The 22,188-nt window shown below is 43.4% G+C and overlaps 1 protein-coding gene across 1 annotated transcript in view; it reads left to right on the plus strand.

Annotated features, from left to right (window-relative positions):
• The first annotated feature begins 1,002 nt into the window (after positions 1-1,002).
• The window catches only part of HRNR (hornerin), a 32,335-nt gene continuing 11,149 nt past the window's right edge, over positions 1,003-22,188 (plus strand). The window contains exons 1-5 of the mRNA XM_070397092.1: positions 1,003-1,140; positions 2,719-3,155; positions 3,606-3,944; positions 4,023-4,189; positions 4,229-6,487. Coding sequence (XP_070253193.1) covers positions 1,003-1,140; positions 2,719-3,155; positions 3,606-3,944; positions 4,023-4,189; positions 4,229-6,487 — 3,340 coding nt within the window. The remainder of the gene's footprint in view (positions 1,141-2,718; positions 3,156-3,605; positions 3,945-4,022; positions 4,190-4,228; positions 6,488-22,188) is intronic.

Here is a 22,188-nt window from a genome sequence, read left to right on the forward strand (position 1 = left end):
ACATCTCAAAGGGAGCAGCTCCTCCCTAAGATGGACCATTACTCCCTCTATAAAAAGGCCACTATCCGCAACTAGCAGCACCCTGTAAGCTGCTTCAGCCTCTATCCTACTTGTTCCTCTGGTGAACTAGGTAAGTGAGCAGTACTTAGAGCTATAAGTTATGAGAATCTGGGATGTGCTCTAAGGCAAAGAGGCCCTGGGTACCAGGCTTCTTTTGAATATACTTTGGAGAACTTTGGTATAAGTTTAACTTTACTGAGAAGAAAAATGAAGAAATAACTGGGACTGATAGTATCAGCTTTCTTTGGGGGTCATTTCCTTAACCATCTTGGGCTCAAATTATCCAGTAGGCAGATTGCCTCCTTTACTTACTGAGCTTTTTCTGTCTGTTGTCTAATCAGTAAAGCCTGGGGTCAGCCCCTCTTGGACAATGAAAACAGAAGCTGAGCCTGATAGCAGCTGCCCCAGCTCCATATCACCTAGGCCTGTTGTTGTCTTTGCTCACTTTATTTACTTTTTCTGGCCTAGAAGTCTAGAGGGTCTAGTTTAGACCCTGATACCCCTTAGTTGGAGTCAGGCATGCCATGTAGATAATAGACTTGTCCTTCCCTAGTGTGATGGTTGAGAGCTAGAAAGGAACTGAGGAAATGGATGGATTGGCACACCCAGGACTTCTACAGCTCCAGAACAAAGTTCATAAAATTATCCCTGGTAGAGGCAAAGAGACCAAAAAAGGAAGTTACCACTCCTATATTCATTCAGGAATGGAAATATGAGATATAGTTTCTGTTCCTAATTTCATCACTTTCTTGCTATATGACTTAAACAAGTCATTTAACTCTGGATTGGCTCTTGATCATAACAGAATTAATCATCCCTCATTAATTCTGAATAATTTTTACAAATAATTGAGACTACTTATGTATTTAAGCAAGAAAAAGGAACAATAAGAGGTGGGTCTCTCCTTTTCTTCCCTTTTAGGTTAATTAAATCTCCAAAAAGATGCCTAAACTCCTACAAGGCATTGTCACTGTCATCGATGTTTTCTACCAATATGCCACCAAGGATGAGGAGTGTGCCATGTTGAACAAGGGAGAAATGAAAGTATTTTTGGAAAATGAATTCCGTCAAATTATGAAGGTAAGAACTCCATATCAGGACTAAAACACTGCAATTCCCTACTTCTCCCTTTCTACCTTTTGTCACAAATGTCAAATTTCTAGAGGACTCTCCCAACTTAGTAATAGAGAACAGGGTTTAGTAAAGGCTTAAAACAAAGTCAAAAGTTGACCCCATAATAGTTTCTATAACATGAACAAGAAAAGTGATCCTTTTTTTTTTTTTTTTTTTAAAGACAAAAATTCATAGATTAAATGTCCTAAGTGAGTAATTCTTCTGGAACAACAACTGAGATGGTCCTCAGAAAAACTGAAAAGTAGATAAAATGTATCTTCTTCCCTTTCTTTGTCTTTCTTCTGCCCAAAATATCCTGACCACAGCCCATTTCTGAGATGCTGACACTATAAAGCCTTTGAGTTCAAGAAATTAGCATCTTACTCCTAAATCATGAAAGAGGGTGACCACCACCTTAAAATGTCAGTTCTGGAAATAAATATCTGGGAGCTTAGATGTTGTTCTTGATCTCCAACTCATTGAATCCAGCTACATACTAAATATTTTCATTTGGATTCCTATCAATGTCTCAAATTCAGTGTGTCAGATACAAAACTAAACTCTCCTTCTCCTGTGTGCCCAAAGCAGAAATGTGGTGCCATTTTAATTTCCTCTCTCAGCATGCTCCATCCTCCAACTTCCATCAAATTCATCAATAGTCTCTCAATCATCCCATTTCTCCCCATCACTATTGCTGGTTCAAGCCATTTCTTACTTCCAATCTCAGCATTAGATACAAATCTAATCATTTCACACTCATTTCAAAATCCTTCAATAGCTCCCAATTCTTAAAATAAAGTCCAAAGTTACTTAACATATCTTCAAAGGCATGATTTGCTCCATATTTACCTCCCTAGTCACGTCTCTTGACTGCTGAGACTCTAAATTTAGCAATTCTTTCGGTTCTTTCTATATGAGCCATGTCTTCTCTTACCTCCGGATCTTTGTTCATATTGTTCCCTCTACCTGGGTCCAACCAATCCTTCAAAAGACATCATTTCCCCTCATTAAACTTCCTTGAACCCCCAATGGCTCCCCTCTGGTGTATTCTCATAGAAACATCACAATAAACTGATTTTTAAGTTTGTGTGTCTGGCCCACTAGACTTTAAGTTCCATTTTGTCAAGAACCAGACTTGTTCATTGCACCTAACTGAATGAGAGGCAGATAGCAGGTGCAAAATAAATCTGTTAAATGAGTAAATGAATTAATGAGTCAATGAATTAAGCTGGACAAATAAAGAAAAATCATATATAATATAGGTATCCAAAATTATTATTTATAAATTAGCTAATCATTTATATTTGACCCATTCCTTATAAAAAATAATCTTCCAGTTGCATATTCTTCTATCTATTTCTCACTACATTATTCATTGCCTATTTCCTTCTCTCATGCTCAGGATAGCACAGTCCAGCCTAAGGGACTATGTGGTTTAACCTATGTAAGCTAAGCATTCATATTTCTACAGCCTTTCTTCAATTGGTTATCTGGGTATGTGGTCCATATTGACAGAGCTGCCCTTTGTACCTTGTTCCTGTACAGAATCCAGATGATCCAGACACTGTAAATATCATCATGCAAAGTCTGGATCGAGACCATAACAAGAAAGTGGATTTTACTGAGTATCTTCTGATGATATTCCAGCTGGCTCAGGCTTGTAATAAAATCATCGGCAAAGATTACTGCCAAGCTTCAGGGTCAAAGCAAAGAGATCACAGACACCAGCACCAAGAGGAACATAGTGAAACAGAAGAGAAGGACAACGGGGAAGAATCGTCTTCCAGCCATTCAAGTTGGAGTGCAGGAGAGAATGATTCCTATTCCAGGGGCTCCAGAGGACGCATTAAACACAGGCCTCAATCCAGCTCCAGAAGAATTGGGCATCAAGGAGGTTCGTCTAATTTGGGACACAGGCAAAGCTCTGGGGAAAGATGGAGAGAGTCAAGCTCGGGCCACTTCAAGGATAATAAGAAAAATAAGTATGGCTCTCATCAGCAAGAAAGGTCTAGGAGTGAAGAAGATGGTTATACTCAGTCAAATAACTATAGAAAAAGATCACACTCAGCAAATCAGTCAGGCGGTTGTGGAGAACAAGGGCATGGTTCCCACTCACAGAATCAGTCTTTCAGTTCTGACCAACATAGGTCTCACTCAAATGAATCTTTAGGAAATAGACTACAGGAGAAGAAATCAAATCAACATCATGGATTCAGCTCAGGGAGTTGTGGAGGACAAGACCACTGGTCAAATTCAAATGAGTCCACTGGTTATGGTCATGAGTCTGGCTCAGGTCAGTCCTCTAGTCAAAGAAGACATGGATCCAACTCAAGTGGTCAGTCAGGGAGCCATGAAAGACAAAAGCATGGCTCTGGATCAGGACAATCCTCTAATTATGGAAAATATGGATCTGGCTCTAATCAATCTTCTAGTCAGAGATACCATGAGCCTAGTTCAGAATCCAGTTTAGGTGAGTCATCAAGCTGTGGACAACATGGACCTGGGTTTGGTCAGTCTTCTGGCTTTGGGCAACATGGGTCTGGTTTAGGTCAATCCTCTAGTTATGGACAACATAGTTCTACTTCAAGGCAGTCATCAAACTTTGGACACCATGGAACTAGCTCAGGCCAGTCTTCCAGCTATGGTCAACATGGGTCTGGATCAAGTCAGTCTTCTAGCCACAGCCAACATGGGTCAGGCTCAGGTCAGTCTTCTAGCTATGGCCAACATGGATCAGGATTAGGCCAGGCTTCCAGTTATGAACAACATGGGTCTGAATCAGGTCAAACCTCTGGCTATGGCCGACAGAGGTCTGGCTCAGGTCAGTCTTCTAGCCATAGCCGACATAGGTCTGGATCAGGTCAATCTTCTGGCTGTGGTCAACACAGGTCTGGCTCACGTCAATCTTCTAGCCATAGCCGACATAGGTCTGGATCAGGTCAATCCTCTGGCTATGGCCGACACAGGTCTGGCTCAAGTCAGTCTTCTAGCCATAGTCAATATAGGTCTGGATCAGGTCCATCCTCTGGCTGTGGACAACACAGACATAGCTCAGGTCAATCTTCTGGCTTTGGGCAACATGGATTTGGATCAGGTCAATCCTCTAGTTATGGACAACATGGTTCTACTTCAGGACAGTCATCAAACTTTGGACACCATGGATCTAACTCATGTCAGTCTTCTAGATATAGTAAACATGGGTATGGCTCAGGTCAGTCTTCTTATGGTCAACATGGTTCTGGCTCAGGTCAGTCTTCTTATGGTCAACATGGTTCTGGCTCAGGTCAGTCTTCTTATGGTCAACATGGTTCTGGCTCAGGGCAGTCTTCTTATGGTCAACATGGTTCTGGCTCAGGTCAGTCTTCTTATGGTCAACATGGTTCTGGCTCAGGTCAGTCTTCTTATGGTCAACATGGTTCTGGCTCAGGTCAGTCTTCTTATGGTCAACATGGTTCTGGCTCAGGGCAGTCTTCTTATGGTCAACATGGTTCTGGCTCAGGTCAGTCTTCTTATGGTCAACATGGTTCTGGCTCAGGTCAGTCTTCTTATGGTCAACATGGTTCTGGCTCAGGTCAGTCTTCTTATGGACAACATGGTTCTGGCTCAGGTCAGTCTTCTTATGGTCAACATGGTTCTGGCTCAGGGCAGTCTTCTTATGGTCAACATGGGTCTGGCTCAGGTCAGTCTTCTTATGGTCAACATGTGTCTGGCTCAGGTCAGTCTTCTTATGGTCAACATGGGTCTGGCTCAGGTCAGTCTTCTTATGGTCAACATGGTTCTGGCTCAGGGCAGTCTTCTTATGGTCAACATGGTTCTGGCTCAGGTCAGTCTTCTTATGGACAACATGGTTCTGGCTCAGGTCAGTCTTCTTACGGTCAACATGGTTCTGGCTCAGGGCAGTCTTCTTATGGTCAACATGGTTCTGGCTCAGGTCAGTCTTCTAGCTGTGGTCAACATGGTTCTGGCTCAGGTCAGTCTTCTAGCTGTGGTCAACATGGTTCTGGCTCAGGTCAGTCTTCTAGCTGTGGTCAACATGGTTCTGGCTCAGGGCAGTCTTCTTATGGTCAACATGGTTCTGGCTCAGGTCAGTCTTCTTATAGTCAACATGGGTCTGGCTCAGGTCAGTCTTCTTATGGTCAACATGGGTCTGGCTCAGGTCAGTCTTCTTATGGTCAACATGGGTCTGGCTCAGGTCAGTCTTCTTATGGTCAACATGTGTCTGGCTCAGGTCAGTCTTCTTATGGTCAACATGGGTCTGGCTCAGGTCAGTCTTCTTATGGTCAACATGGTTCTGGCTCAGGTCAGTCTTCTTATGGTCAACATGGTTCTGGCTCAGGTCAGTCTTCTTATGGTCAACATGGTTCTGGCTCAGGTCAGTCTTCTTATAGTCAACATGGTTCTGGCTCAGGTCAGTCTTCTTATGGTCAACATGGGTCTGGCTCAGGTCAGTCTTCTTATGGTCAACATGTGTCTGGCTCAGGTCAGTCTTCTTATGGTCAACATGGGTCTGGCTCAGGTCAGTCTTCTTATGGTCAACATGGTTCTGGCTCAGGTCAGTCTTCTTATGGTCAACATGGTTCTGGCTCAGGTCAGTCTTCTTATGGTCAACATGGTTCTGGCTCAGGTCAGTCTTCTTATGGTCAACATGGTTCTGGCTCAGGTCAGTCTTCTTATAGTCAACATGGTTCTGGCTCAGGTCAGTCTTCTTATGGTCAACATGGTTCTGGCTCAGGTCAGTCTTCTTATGGTCAACATGGTTCTGGCTCAGGGCAGTCTTCTTATGGTCAACATGGTTCTGGCTCAGGTCAGTCTTCTTATGGTCAACATGTGTCTGGCTCAGGGCAGTCTTCTTATGGTCAACATGGTTCTGGCTCAGGTCAGTCTTCTTATGGTCAACATGGTTCTGGCTCAGGGCAGTCTTCTTATGGTCAACATGGTTCTGGCTCAGGTCAGTCTTCTTATGGTCAACATGGTTCTGGCTCAGGGCAGTCTTCTTATGGTCAACATGGTTCTGGCTCAGGTCAGTCTTCTTATGGTCAACATGGTTCTGGCTCAGGTCAGTCTTCTTATGGTCAACATGGTTCTGGCTCAGGTCAGTCTTCTCATGGTCAACATGGTTCTGGCTCAGGTCAGTCTTCTTATGGTCAACATGGTTCTGGCTCAGGTCAGTCTTCTCATGGACAACATGGTTCTGGCTCAGGTCAGTCTTCTTATGGTCAACATGGTTCTGGCTCAGGTCAGTCTTCTAGCTGTGGTCAACATGGGTATGGCTCATGTCAGTCTTCCAGCTATGGCCAACACAGGTCTGGATCAGGTCAGCCTTATAGCCAATCTGGGTGTGGATGGAGTCAGCCTTCTAGCTGTGGCCAACACAGATCTGCCTCTCACCATAGTCAACATGGATCTGGCTCAGGTCTGTGTTCTAGCTCTGAACAATCTGGGTTTGAATCTGGTCAGTATTCTGGCACTGGACAATATGGGTTTGGCTCATCTCACTCATCTAGCTCTGGACAATATGGTTTGGGATCTGGTCAGTGTTCTGACGCCGAACAATCTGGGTTTGGCTCATCTCACTCATCTATCTCCGGACAATATGGTTTGGGATCTGGTCAGTGTTCTGACGCCGAACAATCTGGGTTTGGCTCATCTCACTCATCTAACTCTAGACAATGTGGTTTTGGATCTGGTCAGTGTTCTGACAACGAACAATATGGTTATGGCTCGTGTCATTCATCTTGCCCTAAACAATGTGGTTCTGGATCCAGTTGGTGTCCTAGTTATGAGCAACATGAATTACAAGGAAGATGTGGGTTAATTTTCATTGGTACTCATGATGAGGACAGTAAACCCAAAATAGGCTCAACTCCCAATCAATCAAGAAGAAATAGCCAGGAATGGTCAGGGTACAATGAAGAAGAAAGAAGTAGTGAGTCTGAGAGATACGAGAGTATTCATGGACAAAGACAAGTAGAAAGCTCCTTGAGTTGTGGCTTTGGACAACCTACAGCCAACACACCCAATTTAGTGTTAATGTTCAAGGAGGATAATAGAGAAGATGGCCATTATTATTATCAGACAGAAGGCGATAACTGTGGAGATGGAAGCACCAACTCAAGTTCCCACAGTTCCAGTAGCAGCACTCCACTCTATAAATATGTCCAAGAGCACAGGTGTTAATTCTAATGATGAATAATAAATAGAAGTGAAATTAACTCAAGTAGTAATTTAAAAAATAAGAAACTATAACAGATAAGCAACTTAGTATAAAGCGTCTTTCTAAAAGTGAATGTATTTGTTTCTATCTTTTTCATTTGACTGTATTCTATTCATTGTTATTGGGTTCCTTCCAAAGAATGTAGGGTATGTGGGCTACATTGCTAGGAAATCCTGAGTTGAATAAATAATGTGTGGGACTAAATTTAGAAGCATAATATAAAGTATTTATGGAGCCTAGGGTTTAATTAAGGTGTCTTTTTGAGAGTTCACTATTCATTATTTATGCCAAACTAAGCCTGCATCTTTAAAAAGCAAAACATTATACTACCAGTTCTGGAGCCAAAGCTTCTCTCACATCAATGTAAACCATAATTTTTGGTGTGTCCCACATTGGATGGTAGATAGAAGATCCTAAAAGCAAAGATGTAATGTAGGAAGTTTCCCAGTTTATCAAAACCATCAAGCCCTTATTCTCGGGTGCATCTTTCACCAGTAACCTACAGCGTCATTAAAAAGTGGCACCAGGTGTTTGTTTCTCCCTAGCCAGTGAGTGAGAGCATTATTTCTTAAACAGCAGAGATGGACCAGTTCAGGATTAAGAAATCCAAATGAGGACTCTGACTTGTTTTTAGCAAGAAAGATGTTGCCCAAGAATTTGCTCTAGGTAAAAAAAAAAAAAAACTTTGGAAGAGCAATACCATGGAAATACAATGGCTCCAACCTATCTCTATAGTTCATTGGCCTTTCCACATAGGAAAATAGCCTTTAAACCCAGAGGGAAAGAAAGGCTAATCTGCCACTGCTGTATAGTTCCTTGGTTTGACTATAACATATTTGTTTCAAATAACTGGACTGCATTAAAATTAACAATAAAAAATAGTGATTAAACACTAAGGTTGTCTCATCTCTACTTCACTTCACTGTCACACACAGGTGGTCAGACTAGAACAGGGATGGGCAAACTTTTTGACTCGAGGGCCACAATGGGTTCTTAAACTGGACCGGAGGGCAGGAACAAAAGCATGGATGGAGTGTTTGTGTGAACTAATATAAATTCAAAGTAAACATCATTACATAAAAGGGCATGGTCTCTTTTTTTTTTAGTTTTATTCATTTCAAACGGGCCGGATCCGGCCCGCGGGCAGTAGTTTGCCCACGGCTGGACTAGAAACTAGCTCATATAGCTATTTTCAAGGTCCTATGCTTCATGAATAACCCAGATTTTAAAAGAAATTATTAAAACTCAATAATAAGACAAACAACTCATTTTGGACACTGCTGGAAACACACCAACTGAAACTCTACCTCTGATTCTCCTTTTCCTACCCTCAATGCAACACTTAATGTCCTTGAGGGACACTTGAGAAACACCCTCTTTCATTAGCAACACACTTAGAGAACAATTTCCAAGGGAGGATCCCTGCTTCAGATAACTCATCTCCTCACAATTAATTTATCTCGTCACATTTAATAATTCTCATTAGCTTCAATTCCAGAGGGTGGCATTTCTGACCTAGTCTTCCTTAGTACGCGCCTTATTTGAAGTTCACTATGGACTAATTATAAACAACCACCCACAGTTTTCCACTCTTTAAAAGACAAAGATCCTACATCCAATTCCCCTCAATAGCCAGAATTCCATATTTTGCCCTGTCCCCCTATCTACTCCTGTGCTCTGACTCTCTCACCCTGTGTGCTTTACCCCAAACATGAAAGATCCCTGAGCAGCGCTCCTAGCTGCTGCTCAGTCCTCATCTACACATCCTAGTCAGAGCATTCCAGATGTTGAAGACCTTAAATCAGTGGGTGCTCTGAGGCACATAACTAATAGATCTGCCATGCGATATTCCAGACTTCACAGACAAAGAAACTTCATGTGCGAAGACATCAAGGAAATAGTGTGTTCAAGGACCCAAGGGTATATGCCTTTGAACGAAGCACGTAGGGCAAAGAGTTTCAGGAATTGTGGCTTGGTAAAGCAAGCTGGAAGCAGGCTGTAAAGGGCTTTTAGGGGAGTATGAGGTAGGCAGAGAAGAAAAGTCAGTGAAAAACACTGATAAAGATAAATCTAGCCCTAGCTGGTGTGGCTCTGTTGTTTGAGTGTCATCCTGTGTCGAAAGTTGCTGGTTCGATTCCTGGTCAGGGTATGTACCCAGGTTGTGGACTCGATCCCAGGTTGAGATACATGTCAAAGGCAACCGATTGATATTTCTCTCTCACATCAATGTTTCTCTCTCTCCCCCTCTCCCCTCCTCTCTCTCTAAAATCAATAAAAACATATTTTTAAAAAAAATTAAAGAATGTGCCAGAAACATAGGAGGCACTTGATAAAAATTTATTAAATGAGTGAAAAGTATTTGTAAGCCAAGGGGAAGGCGATTGTGAAAAGGAAGAGGTTGTCAATACCAGAGAAGGATGTTCACTGATGACTCAAGTACCCAGAAGAAATGGCATAAATAGAATTAAAAGCACATATAGTGAAATCAGCCTTGAAAAGGAATAGGATATATCATATTCTTGAAGCAAAAAGAAGGTAAAAATAAGTGAAGATATAATTACCTCGGTGTTTCTAAAAGGATGAGCTGCATGGAATCACCTGAGGTAATTATTTAAAAAGCAAATTCTTGGACTCCATCCCAGACCCACTGAATCAGAATTTCTAGGTGATGAAGCCCAGCAACTTGCATTTTCAATGGTCTGTGGCCCAGTGAATTTCTTTGAGAAAAATGGAATTTAGGAGAATTCACATCTGTTGGCCACTTAGAGAAAGCAAAACTGATCCTTTGCCCAGCTACCACTATGACTACAATTACAGATCCCACAGTTGGAGAGGAGGAAAAAACCCTACACCCTGAGATAGCCTAGAAATAAGGAAGAAGATTTCATCTAGAATTAGTCTCCCCGAATCAATGAAGCTTAAGCCATTTCCTGTCAATTGCCGACTTCCTAATGTAAAAAAAACTCCCTGACTTTTGCAATACCGACGTCTACAAATATGATAATTATGTGGGGAAGTTTCTGTTTTGTCCACATAAACATACTAACTATAAACTTGGTAACCCTGTGATTTTGATTTTTTTCCTTTAAATGCCTTCTGTGTTATTTATTCAAGAGCATATTCGTCTCAGGAATGAACTAATGCTTTTTTTAATCACTCCACCATCCTCCCACTGATGGGGAGGGGAAAAGATAGGAGGCTTGGAAAGAGTCAGAAAGATTTGAAGCATTAGTTGAGGAGTCTGTAAAAGGGTACCAACCAGGAATGAGTAAAGAGAATCCCAGTTAGTATTCAGAATTGAGATAAAGTTGAAATCATAAACGTGTAGAGAGAAGCTAATGAATCACAATATGTGATATTCACTAAAACCAACAGCCTGGCAGAAGAAGCAAAGAAAATGAAGTCCATGTTAATTGTAAGTTTGGGATTTTCAGGGCAGGTGCAAGACTAAGTTATGGGTCCAGGACACTCAATGATACATACTGAGAATTACAAGTATAGGTGGGAAGGACAGAAACCCTTACAGAACTTCTCCTGGGCCTAAACCAGGAGTGGGCAAACTTTTTGACTTGAGGGCCACAGTGGGTTCTTAAACTGGACCGGAAGGACGGAACAAAAGCATGGATGGAGTGTTTGTGTGAACTAATATAAATTCAAAGTAAACATCATTACATAAACGGGTACGGTCTTTTTTTTTTTTTTAGTTTTATTCATTTCAAACGGGCCGGATCCGGCCTGCGGGCCGTAGTTTGCCCACGGCTGGCCTAAACTGCATGTGCGTGAAGGGTGGGATAATTTTACAGCCAAATTTCCCTCTACATTCAATTACTGTAGTGAAGATGGGCTTTGCTAGTAGCGGCAGCTCTTCAAGTAAAAGAAAATAACTATAAAATACACAGTCAGGAATATGGGATATATAATGTCAGGCCACGTATCCCTTTTAATTCACAATAACTTTTGGGGGCAGAGATCCTTAAGCTTCTTAGTGTGCAAACTGAGGTTTTTAGAAGTTAAGCCAAGAACACACAGCTTGTCCAGGATGTAGTTTAGACTTGAACTTAATTAAGTGGGCTGACTGGGAAACATTCTCAGTCCACTAGCCCATACTGACTTCACCAGGAATAGCTAGGTTCCACTTCATAGAGTTAATGGAAACAGCATCATCCAAGAAAAAATAAATTTCTGGTAGAATGGAGGGAGCATTCTAAGAAAAAATTAAGAACAGGGGCATTTTTTGGCAAGAGAACTTAAAAAGAGAGTCTTCTAGTTATGGTCAACCTAGGTCGATGCTCAACCACTGAACCACGCCAGCAGAGCGGGTATGCAATTTTTAAATAAATATGTTCTTTGTCATGTCTCTATTTCTTTAGTCTGTCAGTCAATCCTTTTTGCCTTTATTCATATCTATGCTGAATTTCATAATCACACTTTTGAAAATGTGGGTCTCCATGTTATAATGCAGCAATTTTCAACATTTTTCATCTCATGGCACATATAAACTAATTACTAAAATTCTGTGGCACACCAAAAAATGTCATATATTTTGCCAGTCTGACAAAAAAATAGATATAATTCTGATTCGTTCACATTGGGTGGCTATTGTGTTGGCTGTTGTCATTTTTTAAAATTTGATAATCTAAGGGTAAAGGGGTCAGTGCTCCTGACAAATAGTCAGGTATTGCATGCTTTAACAATTCCTGTGGAACACCACTTGAAAATAGCTGTTGTAATGCATTGTGATTATTGTCAGCGATGGGTAAGCATCTCAAGGAGCAAACCTAGTCTCCTGATTGCTTCCTAAAGAGGCAGAAGGAAAGGATGGGGTTAAGGGAGCAATAAGAGCCACCTCCTCCTGCCAGGAATGATGACTTCTACCTAGACAAGGCCTCCACCTCCTTTGAGAGGTCACACATAATGACAGTGAGTGGGCTAAGAACATTTGCTTCCTCTCACTTCCTTCCCCACCCTGCTCTTCCCTGCACCCCCACACTACTCTCCTCTCCAACCCTATGCACACTCTCCTTCACCCAGCAATCTGATTATTTAGTTATTTATTACCTGTTATTTGCTTTCCTCTATTAAAGAACACAATTTCAACCGAGTAAATGTAAAAATCTAATTGGCTTTATTGAACGAATTATGAATCTGGCAGCATCTGAGAAATCGTACTAAGTGGAAGGTTTTTATAAGCAGAAACTGGGCAGGACAAGAAAGTTATTAGCAAAAGATAAGAAAGTATGGTTTCAGGCTGGGTCACCTTTCTTTGGAGGAATGGTGACCAAGGTCTTATCAAGCAATTCTAGACTGGTTGGTTTAAAATTCCCCTACTGGGAGGGGCTGAAACTGCAATTAGCTTAGGTATTGAATCTTGATGGGACTTAACAAAAGTGACTCTATTTTGAACCTAATGCTTCTTTTTAATATCTTTCACCGATAGTTCTCCTACACGGGAGTGGTAGGTTTTACCAACAAATAAAAAAGAACCGGGACCTCTCAGAATAGAGATAAAGATGCCAACAGCATCAACAGAATCAGAATGCTGAAGGAGATTAACACAAAGCCGAGGCCAAACAATCAGTAAAATATTCAATCTTGGAAAATCAAGCTGGCACTGAATGAATGAAATAACTTGAGAGAACAGACAGAGAAACCTTAGGAAGTCGTAAATAGAGATTACTATCGTTCAGGAAAGTATCCATTCAAGGAACAAATGGAGAGAGCAGCCCACAAAAGAAGAGACTTGAAGTTTAGAGTCCAAAATGGATCCATATGGCAGGGAAAACCCAATATACTGAGACCTAAATCTTCTTAAAGATAGAACTAGAAAAGTGACTAGATCGGGATGGCTAAGAGGAAGACATCAAAATGTCAAAAAGGAACAGGAATAATTGGTACTTTCAGATGTCCTCTCATGCCACTGAGCTTCTCCAACACGCATGTCAAGACAAGACAAGACATGTCTTCTACTCCACAGCACTGAAGGGCTCTCTACAAGGCTTTCAGGCACCTTGGTGACACTCAGAGAGGGAGGCAGGTGTCCTCTCAGCTCCGGGATGCTCACACTTAGAGAGAGTGGACCGTTCATTGACACTGGAACTGTTAAAGAGACTCCTTTAATTGGAGAATGTGCTACTAAGACTGTAATTAAGGCCTTATTCAAAAAATACATCTATGCCTTTCTGTAATAATAATTATTATTATCATTATAATAATTATAATAATTCACCACTACTCATAACAGTCTTGGGTAAGAGAAGATCATAGACCCACACATTACATCCTACTCTGTATTTTTTTCTCCAAACTCCCCTCCACCCCTGTTTAGGTGGTCTTTTTTCTATTCTGGATAGAAGTGGGATAGAAAAAGAATAAATATTCTGTCCAATAGCATCTTCTTTGGAACTTTAATGTCTCGCACCTGCACCTTGCCTTTTGCATTCAGAAGAAAAGAATGTTGGTGTCTTCGCTTTCAGATCCTTCATGGAAGGACCCTCAGAATACACTGGTGTGAAGCCCCACAGAAGGGCTGGGAAAGGCCTCATGGATACTGCATATACCTGGCCACAGTCGTTTCTGTAGCTCTAAAATGTTTCACTTCCAAGAAGAATAAAAATAAATAAAATAAAAAATTAAAATGTTTCACTTCCAAATATTTCAACATTCAGCAAAATAAAATCACTCCAAAGTATAAAATAATGGGGATCAAATCCATCTTTGCTATGTCAGCAAGAATACCAAGTGCCTGGAATAGTGGGCCACAGGATTCAAGGGTGAAAAGTAATTTTTTATGGTTACTCAGTTTGGTAAAATCACCACACCTTCCTGGCCCACCTCACTGTCACCGCCGCCACTCTTGGAATGGAATATTGAGTTGTGTGTTCACTGAGGGTGGGAGACTCACAGTCAGGAAGGAGACGATGGGCAGGTGGAGAACTTCAATGTTGCATTAATAACCGTGATCATAATTTGCCTGGCTGCAGATTTGGCTGTCCTTTCCTCCTACAAAGAAAAAAATGGGTAGGAGCAGAGTTCTTTCAGTTGTCTGCACAGCCCCTCATAGAGAGAGCTAAGTGGTAACACCTCCTGAGTGTGTCAAGGAATTCACATCACATTTCACCAGAAATAATCCCATTTGGGACCCAATGCCTCCCTCGGTGGCCACTGCCATCTCCCACAGGAACTCGCTCCTCACTCAGCAAATTCTAGCTTCCCTTCACTATCACACCCTTCTGTCTCAGAGCAGCAGCCCCAACTGGCAACAGAACATATGATATGTCAATGACCCAATGAATATAAACAGCTACTAATGGCAAACACCTGCTAAGCATTGTATGTGCTAGTACTGCTCTAAGAACGTAATCAAAGTAACTCTGTGAGGTATTATTCCTACCCATGTTTTATAGAGGAGAAAACTGCGCCACAGAGAGGTAAAGCACCTTTCCCAAAGACACACAGCTAGGAAGTGGCAGAACCAGGATCTGAGCCCATACCCTTAACCACTATGTGATTTTGCCCTTGGAAGAGATCAAAACAGCTAATATGATGGTTACATTTAGAAATATGTAGTTTACAATTTGCCAGTGGCCCCCCTAATAAGTTCTCCTTTTCCTTCATTCTTCACGTCTGTTGCTTTCAGCCTTCACATCTACTAGTAAAATGCAATAACGTACGTTATGTTATCTTGTTGTAATGGAGCATAAAACAAGATCTCCGTAAGAGTATAGCCCCCATGTGAAATGTAGAAGTAGCCAGGTCTTCTGCCCAGTCTTCCTCAAGGTTGACTCCAAATTTCCAACTTTGCAGGCGAGATAGATGACATTAGCACTCAAGCATTCAAAAGGCAAAGAAGGTTTGGAGAAACAGATATTTTATTTAAGGTATTCATTCAGTCAACAAATATTTTTAGAGTGTTGAGTAGCTGATACTGTGCTGGATTCTGGGGATTCAACAAGGAATCAGGCAGAATCCTGGCCCTCTGGCAGCATTCATCTAAGGTACACTAGAGAAGACTGAGAATAAACAAGCAAAAAGTAGGTAAGAAACAGGATGCCCTTTCAAAACATCCAAGGGAACCCTCTTTGATATGGGGCATTCAGGAACGTAGTAAACGTGAGACGCTCAAAGATAGACAGACAGATATGTAGGTCCTATCATTATGCCTTTCTGCCACCTTCCAGGGAACTTCATACTTAAGAATAGTTTATGATGCTGAAATGCAAACGTCTTGACCTGGTGCTCCAGGCCCTGCTCCAGCTCACCCTTCCTATCAGTCCTCTTCCCAGCACCACTCCCAAACACACCTTCTCTGCTCCATTCCATTTAGGCTAATCTTTCATTGTGCCACAACACTTCAAGGTCACCCCCACCCTGTTCTCTCCCCTACACCCATTAATTCCAGCTGTCCTTCAAGATAAGGCTCCAGTTCCACCTTCCATTCTCTGCCACATTCTTACCCATTACAAGCTTACCAAACTCCAATTAATTACCTAAAAATACAGCCTCTGTTCTTCACTGATGTTGCACAAGTGCTATAACCCAGGACTTGCACACAGAGCACCACAATCTCCTCCCAGCAAGTGTGGGCAGGAAGGAAAGGGGACTCAGAGGCTGAGAGAACTGACTCAGGCTCAGAGAGGCTGCTTGAGGGAACCAACCACGGTGTCTACGCACAATTTCCAAATAGGAGGACACGAAGGAAGTCTCCAGTCAAGAGGTCAGATCTCAACAACTGTGGAGAGCATTTGAAATCTTGCTCCCTGGGATATGTCAGCTTGGCTCAAATAAACTCATACAAATTAAACAACAACAACAACAAAATTATGAATACAGGTGGCAAGGAGACAGTTCTAGAAGGCAACTAAGGATCCAGGTGGGAGACCTAATTGAAGCCTAGGAGTAGAGAGCAAAGTCTAAGCCTGCTTTCAGAGATTGGTCAACACAGGGCAGAGGGAGTGGAGACTGTAACCTATGGATAACCAGGGGCACCATGTACCAACTGGCAGCAAAGGGAATTGAGGGGGAAATTCAGGAAACTACAAACCAAGAATGGGTGACCAAGTTTGAGAACTTGACTGAATTCTAAGCTGTAGGTAGAGACCATTGGTGAACTTGTTTGGAGGAAAGTTGGAAAAGTAGATGAAAGAGAAGACATGAAGTCCAAAAGATGTTTATGAATAGCTTATTAGTCCCTTAGGTGCAGGGGCATGCCTCATTTCTATCCTCCACAGCACTTAGCAAAATAAATATTTTATTGATTATGTACAAATGAAAGATCACAACAGTTCTGGTATTGCCCAATGGGAAAATATGCCAGGATAATGTGAGTCATCACTTAAGCAAGCTGTGTATTGTGCAGGTTTACTGGAAGGCTCCATCACCTTGGCAAACAAAGTGATAATATAATCTAGTGAATAAACATGAGGCTAGAAATGAGGAGGTGAAGCTACACCAACTTTGCCATCAACCTCCTGTAAGACCTTAAATACAGTGGGGCCTTGACTTACAAGTGTCCCGACTAACGAGTTTTTTGAAATACCAGCTGTCTCTCGGCCGATTTTTTGCATTGAGTTGACAGAGTAATTTGAGTTAACGAGCTCCTTAACGAGCTCGGTCTCAGAACGTCATAAGTCAAGGCCCCACTGTACTAGTAAGTCATTTCACTTCTCTGAGTCTCAATTACCTCATCAATTAAAGGGTAAATGTAATTGCTCCAAACTATTCATAGTATCTAGAACACTCTTCCCCAGAATCTCTGCTTGGCTAACTTCATTTTTCTTTTTAATCTTTGCTCAAATCTTCCCTCCCCAATGAGGCCTGTCCTAGATACTACATTTAATACTGTAACCTGCCCATCCCAACAATCCCATCCCCACACACTCTAGTTTGCACTTTTATTTTTCTTAACACTTCTAACATGCTACATAATTTATTACCTTTACTAGAGGCCCGGTGCATGAAATTCATACACGGGAGGGGTCCCCTTAGCTCAGCCTGCACCCTCTCCAATCCGGGACCCCTTGGGGGATGTCCAACATCCCTCCCACAATCCTGGACTGCAGACTCCTAATTGCTCACCTGCCTGCCTGCCTGGTCACCCCTTACTGGCCCCCCTGTCGGCCTGGTCACACCTAACTGCCCCCCCCCACTGACCCGGTTGCCCCTCATGCCCCCTCTGCCAGCCTAATTGCCCCCAAACCCCCCCCCACTTCTGGCCTGGTTGCCCCCAACTGCATCCCTCACCCCGCCGGCCTTGTTGCCCCTAACTGCCCCCCTGCCAGCCTGGTCACCCCTAACTGCCCCCCCTGCAGGCCTGGTTGCCCTCAACTGCCCCCCAATCTGCTGGCCTGGTCACCCCTAACTGCACCCCCCTGCTAGCCTGGTTGCCCCCACACTGCCTACTGTTCAGTCATTTGGTCATCCCTCACTAACCCCCCTGCCAGCCTGGTCTTGTGAGGGCGTGAGGGTTAATTTGCATATTACCTCTTTATTATATCAGCTTGCTGCCTGCAAAAATGTAAGCTCTATGAGGGCAAGAATCTTTGTTCTACTTCATTGATATATATCAAGTCTCTGAATAACATATGGAACAAAGTAGGCATCTAATAAATATTTGTTGAATGAATATATGAACCAAATAAAAACCAAAATCTTGTATAAAAAAAAAAAAGACTAGAATAATAAATCATTAATATTATTCCTGAGGCCAAGGTCTCCTGCCCACACCCTCCAGCATCCCTATATCCCCGGAAACCTTGAACCACAGTGTTTATTATCAATCACAAAAGGGCAAACACATCCACGGTGCTCTTTCACCACCTGCTGGCCATTGTACTTAGTAGCAAACTAAGCAATTAAACTCACAGGATTTTCCAGGGGTGAATGGAGTTGCAGGGATTATCTCCCTTTGGCCAGTGAGGACAATCAGGCTCTACCTTAAAACAGGAGGAAGGAGCCCTAGCCGGTTTGGCTCAGTGGACAGAGTGTCGGCCTGGGGACTGAAGGGTCCTGGGTCTGATTCTGGTCAAGGGCACATGCTCGGGTTGCGGGCTCCATCTCGTGTGAGGCCTGCAAGAGGCAGCCGATCAGTGATTCTCTCATCATTGATGTTTCTATCTCTCTCTCCCTCTCCCTGAAATCGATATATTTACAAAAAAAAAAAATGAGTCTAGACCGGATATTTCCAAAAGCTCCTAGAACCTTCTCTGAAGGCCCATATGTCCCAGTGTTCCCCAGAACTCATTTTTCACTAAAATCCTAACAGTAAGAGCATATATGTACTGAGCTCTGCCATGTCAAGCACTTTTTTAAGCACTTTGGTGTATTATTTCATTTAATCCCCACATCAATCCCGTGGAGCAGGTACCATTATGACCCTTTTATAGACAGAAGTTTCCTTTTAAAATAAATGTTTTCATTTAAGTAAAGCAGCGAAACCATTTAAATTAAAATAGTAATAAGAGAAACCAAGCCATGCTGTGCCTGTGGTGCTTGGGGGTCCCCTCAAGCCAGGCGCACCCTTGGCCCTGGGCTCCGGGCACCGGAGGCCGCCCGGTCCCATTCTGATCACCGCAGAATAAGGAGGATGCCCGCCCCCCGCCCCCCGCCCCCCGCCCCCCCAATCCACTTCCCTCCATAGGCCACAGTCGAGCTCTGCGCGAGGGCGCTTTCTGGGCCCTAATGCTACCAACAGCCCTTCTTGCTGAGCTGGCCGGTCCTCTCACCCCGCCCCCCCACCCCCACCCCTCCCCCCTCCCTGCGTCTTCCCCTCTTTTGGGAAATCAGCTCACCCGCCCTCACCTGCGGGCGGCCTAAGGCGGAGCCTCTCGCTGTTTCCAAAAGTGCAGCCCCGCGTGGCACGAGGCTTCGAAGGAGACAGACAGACCGCCTCCCACCCGCAGGGCTCTCACCCTCTGCGGGGCGGCCTCTGCTCCGAGCATCCTCCGGTTCTGGGAAGATGGAAGCGCCTAGTCGTCGGGGCCTTACCTCCCCGTCGGGGCCCTGACACAGAGGGGGCCTTGGCGCCGCAGGTCTCGGGTCTGGGCCTCCAACGGCCTGGATTGCGGGCGCTCCGGGGCCTCAGCGCCGTGGAGGGCGCCCCTTGGTGGGATGAGGCCCAGGGCTCTCCTCTCCACCCTGCGCCCGGTGGGCCTGAAAAATACCGCCCTCCGCCCCCAACGCCCACCCATCCCCAGAGGGCTTCCGGGGTCAGCGGGCAACTGCGCCCCCTGCTGGCCAGTCGGAGGCTCGGGCACCTGCAAATTGGTTTTTAAATGCTACCATACTTTTAAAATGTTATTCTTATGTATGTTAGGAAAAAAATTACACCTCGTACAATAAATACCTTTATCTCGAATATTTAGTATGAGGCTAATTTTTAAGTGAATCGTTAACACTGGTTTAAAGAAAATACTAAATGCATAATACACAGATATTGGGAAAAATCATGAAAGTGGTATTCAAATGACTGATATAATGGGAAACTTCAGCCTCACGAGGACAATGAAGAGGAAAGGTGGGTGTGATGGCTCATTGTATGTGTCAACTTGCAAGGCGTTTTGGGGTGTGATTAACATTTAAATTAGGGAACTGAGTGAGGCAGAGTATCCCCCATAATGTGAATGGGTCACATGCAATCAGCTGAAGGTCTGAGGAGAACAAAAGGACCCACTGCCTTGAGCAAGAGGAAATTCTCGAGCAGACTGCCTTTGGGGCCTTCTCTGCACCGTTGGCTCTCCTGGGTCTCCAGCCTGCTGGTCCACACTGCAGGACTTAGGACTTGCCAGCCTCCATAATCATGGGAGCCAATCCAGTATAATATATGTATTATAACATACATATACAAACATCCTATTGGTTCTTTTTCTTTGGAGAGCCCTGACTACTCAAGTGGTCATCTCAAGTCCTCCCAGCTCTGGCACTGTGTGGGGCTGTGAGGAGGACAGAGGGGAGAGAGGGCTTGACTCCAATACCTGATGCTCTGATGCTTGGGGGTCCCCTCAAGCCAAGCGCACCCTTGGCTCTGGCCTGCAGAGGGGTCACCCTATGCCTAGTCACTGGACACCCTTACCCTGGCTTTACTGCTTCTCTTCCCCCGCCCCCCGCCCCCCGCCCCTTCCCACCAGGTCCTGGAGAGCTCCCACTGCTCACTCTTCCTGGAGGAAGACAATGTGCAATGCAGATGGAGTGATACCTAGTGTCCTGGTCCACCTCCCCCATGAACTTGCAACACTCACTTATCCAAGTCCTTTCTCCTTCCTGAAATTCTGTTGTGTCTGTACCATGAGGGGCTCAAGTAGTTGATGGTTAAGGCCTCTGCTGGATGGTAATGCTTTTCCCCCACTCCTGGCCTCTTCCTCTCTTTGTCCTTGAGATGGTAGGACTTAACTGATTAGCAAAGTTTGTAAGAATAATTGACTCAGCTTGGAGACTGAAGAGACCCTCCACACCAAAATGAGGACCAACACCTGGGGGCGGGGGGGGGGGGGGGGGGCATGCCCAGCCCAAGGCTGCCATTGGGTTGGTTCCTCTGCCTAATTCTTGGGTCTAGTATGAGCAAGCCTTGGCTAACAGACCTAGAGCCACTGTCGGTCATTTAACCACTATCAGTAAAAAGGTGGCATTGTGGCTACCATCTTTTCTTTCTCTTTAATTTCTCAACCCTGTTTAGAAAAAGAGAAGGAAAATAGCTGTTTATGTAATTTCTTTGAAGAACCCAACAATTCCTCTAGCCCCTCTAGCACTTTCATTCAATATGACAATAAAAACATTAATAAATAAATTCACACTGACGGGTTAATGTAACTCTTCATAGGATACTACACCTTTTAAAGCACTATAAGGAACTCTGAGGAAGGGCAATGCTTAATGGTAATAGTATACAACTACACTCCCTTCAGTGGAAAATACATTTTGGAGTAAGATCTTTTTTCAGGGTCCCTCAAGTAACAAACATGTCATTGACCAATCAACAGTTGTTTATTGAAAGTTAAAAGTAGAGATTATGGAATTAGATTGTCTGGATTCAAAGCCTATTTCCCTGACTAGTTATGTGACCTCAGGTAAGTTATTGAACCTTTCTGTGCCTCAGTGTTTTCATTTATAAAATAGGGATGATAGTAGGAATGTGAAAGGCATTTGTAAGCACCATAAGATGCTGTGGTAGCCCTAGGTCCACAGCACTTTACCTCTAGAAGAAAATCTATGGAATCAAGAAAAAAATGATTGTCAAGGTTGTGGGAATAGTAAAATTAAACCAGCCACAAGGATACATTTCTAGACAAACCTGCCTTAGAAAACAGGACCGTCTTCCCAGGATGAACCCCTTGGACTGATAGCAGACTGACTAACTCAACTTCCAAACCCAGAAAGTGCTTTGGGGGACCCCAGACACACCTGAGGAAGGTACACAGGGCTCTGCTCTCAGATTACACTGATTTTAATTCTTCTAATCGGCCACCAGGTGTCTGCAAACATTCACACTTCACCTCCTTGGCTCCAGAGTGAACAAATATGGAAGATGGAACAGAAAGGGGAGTAACTAACCCAATTCAGGCAGTTAAAACCTTGGGTTTCTTTATTGCAAATAAAGGGCTTCACTATTCTGTTGCATAGTACTGACTCAGAGCAAATTAAAACTGATTTCCACAATGGCCCGATGGCCTCCCTCTTCAGTGAAGATATGACGATAAAAAAAGAAATCACTAAACTGCAGGACTAAGGATTTAACTAAGTGAGATTCAAAAATGCATTTTCTAGAACTAACCTGAATTGTAACTTCAACACAAACCTATTCTCTAAAATTT

Source organism: Myotis yumanensis, unplaced genomic scaffold (genome assembly GCF_028538775.1).
Source record: "Myotis yumanensis isolate MYYU_CA2020_CCGP unplaced genomic scaffold, mMyoYum1.0.hap1 SCAF_17, whole genome shotgun sequence".
In the NCBI taxonomy this organism is placed as follows: domain Eukaryota; kingdom Metazoa; phylum Chordata; class Mammalia; order Chiroptera; family Vespertilionidae; genus Myotis; species Myotis yumanensis.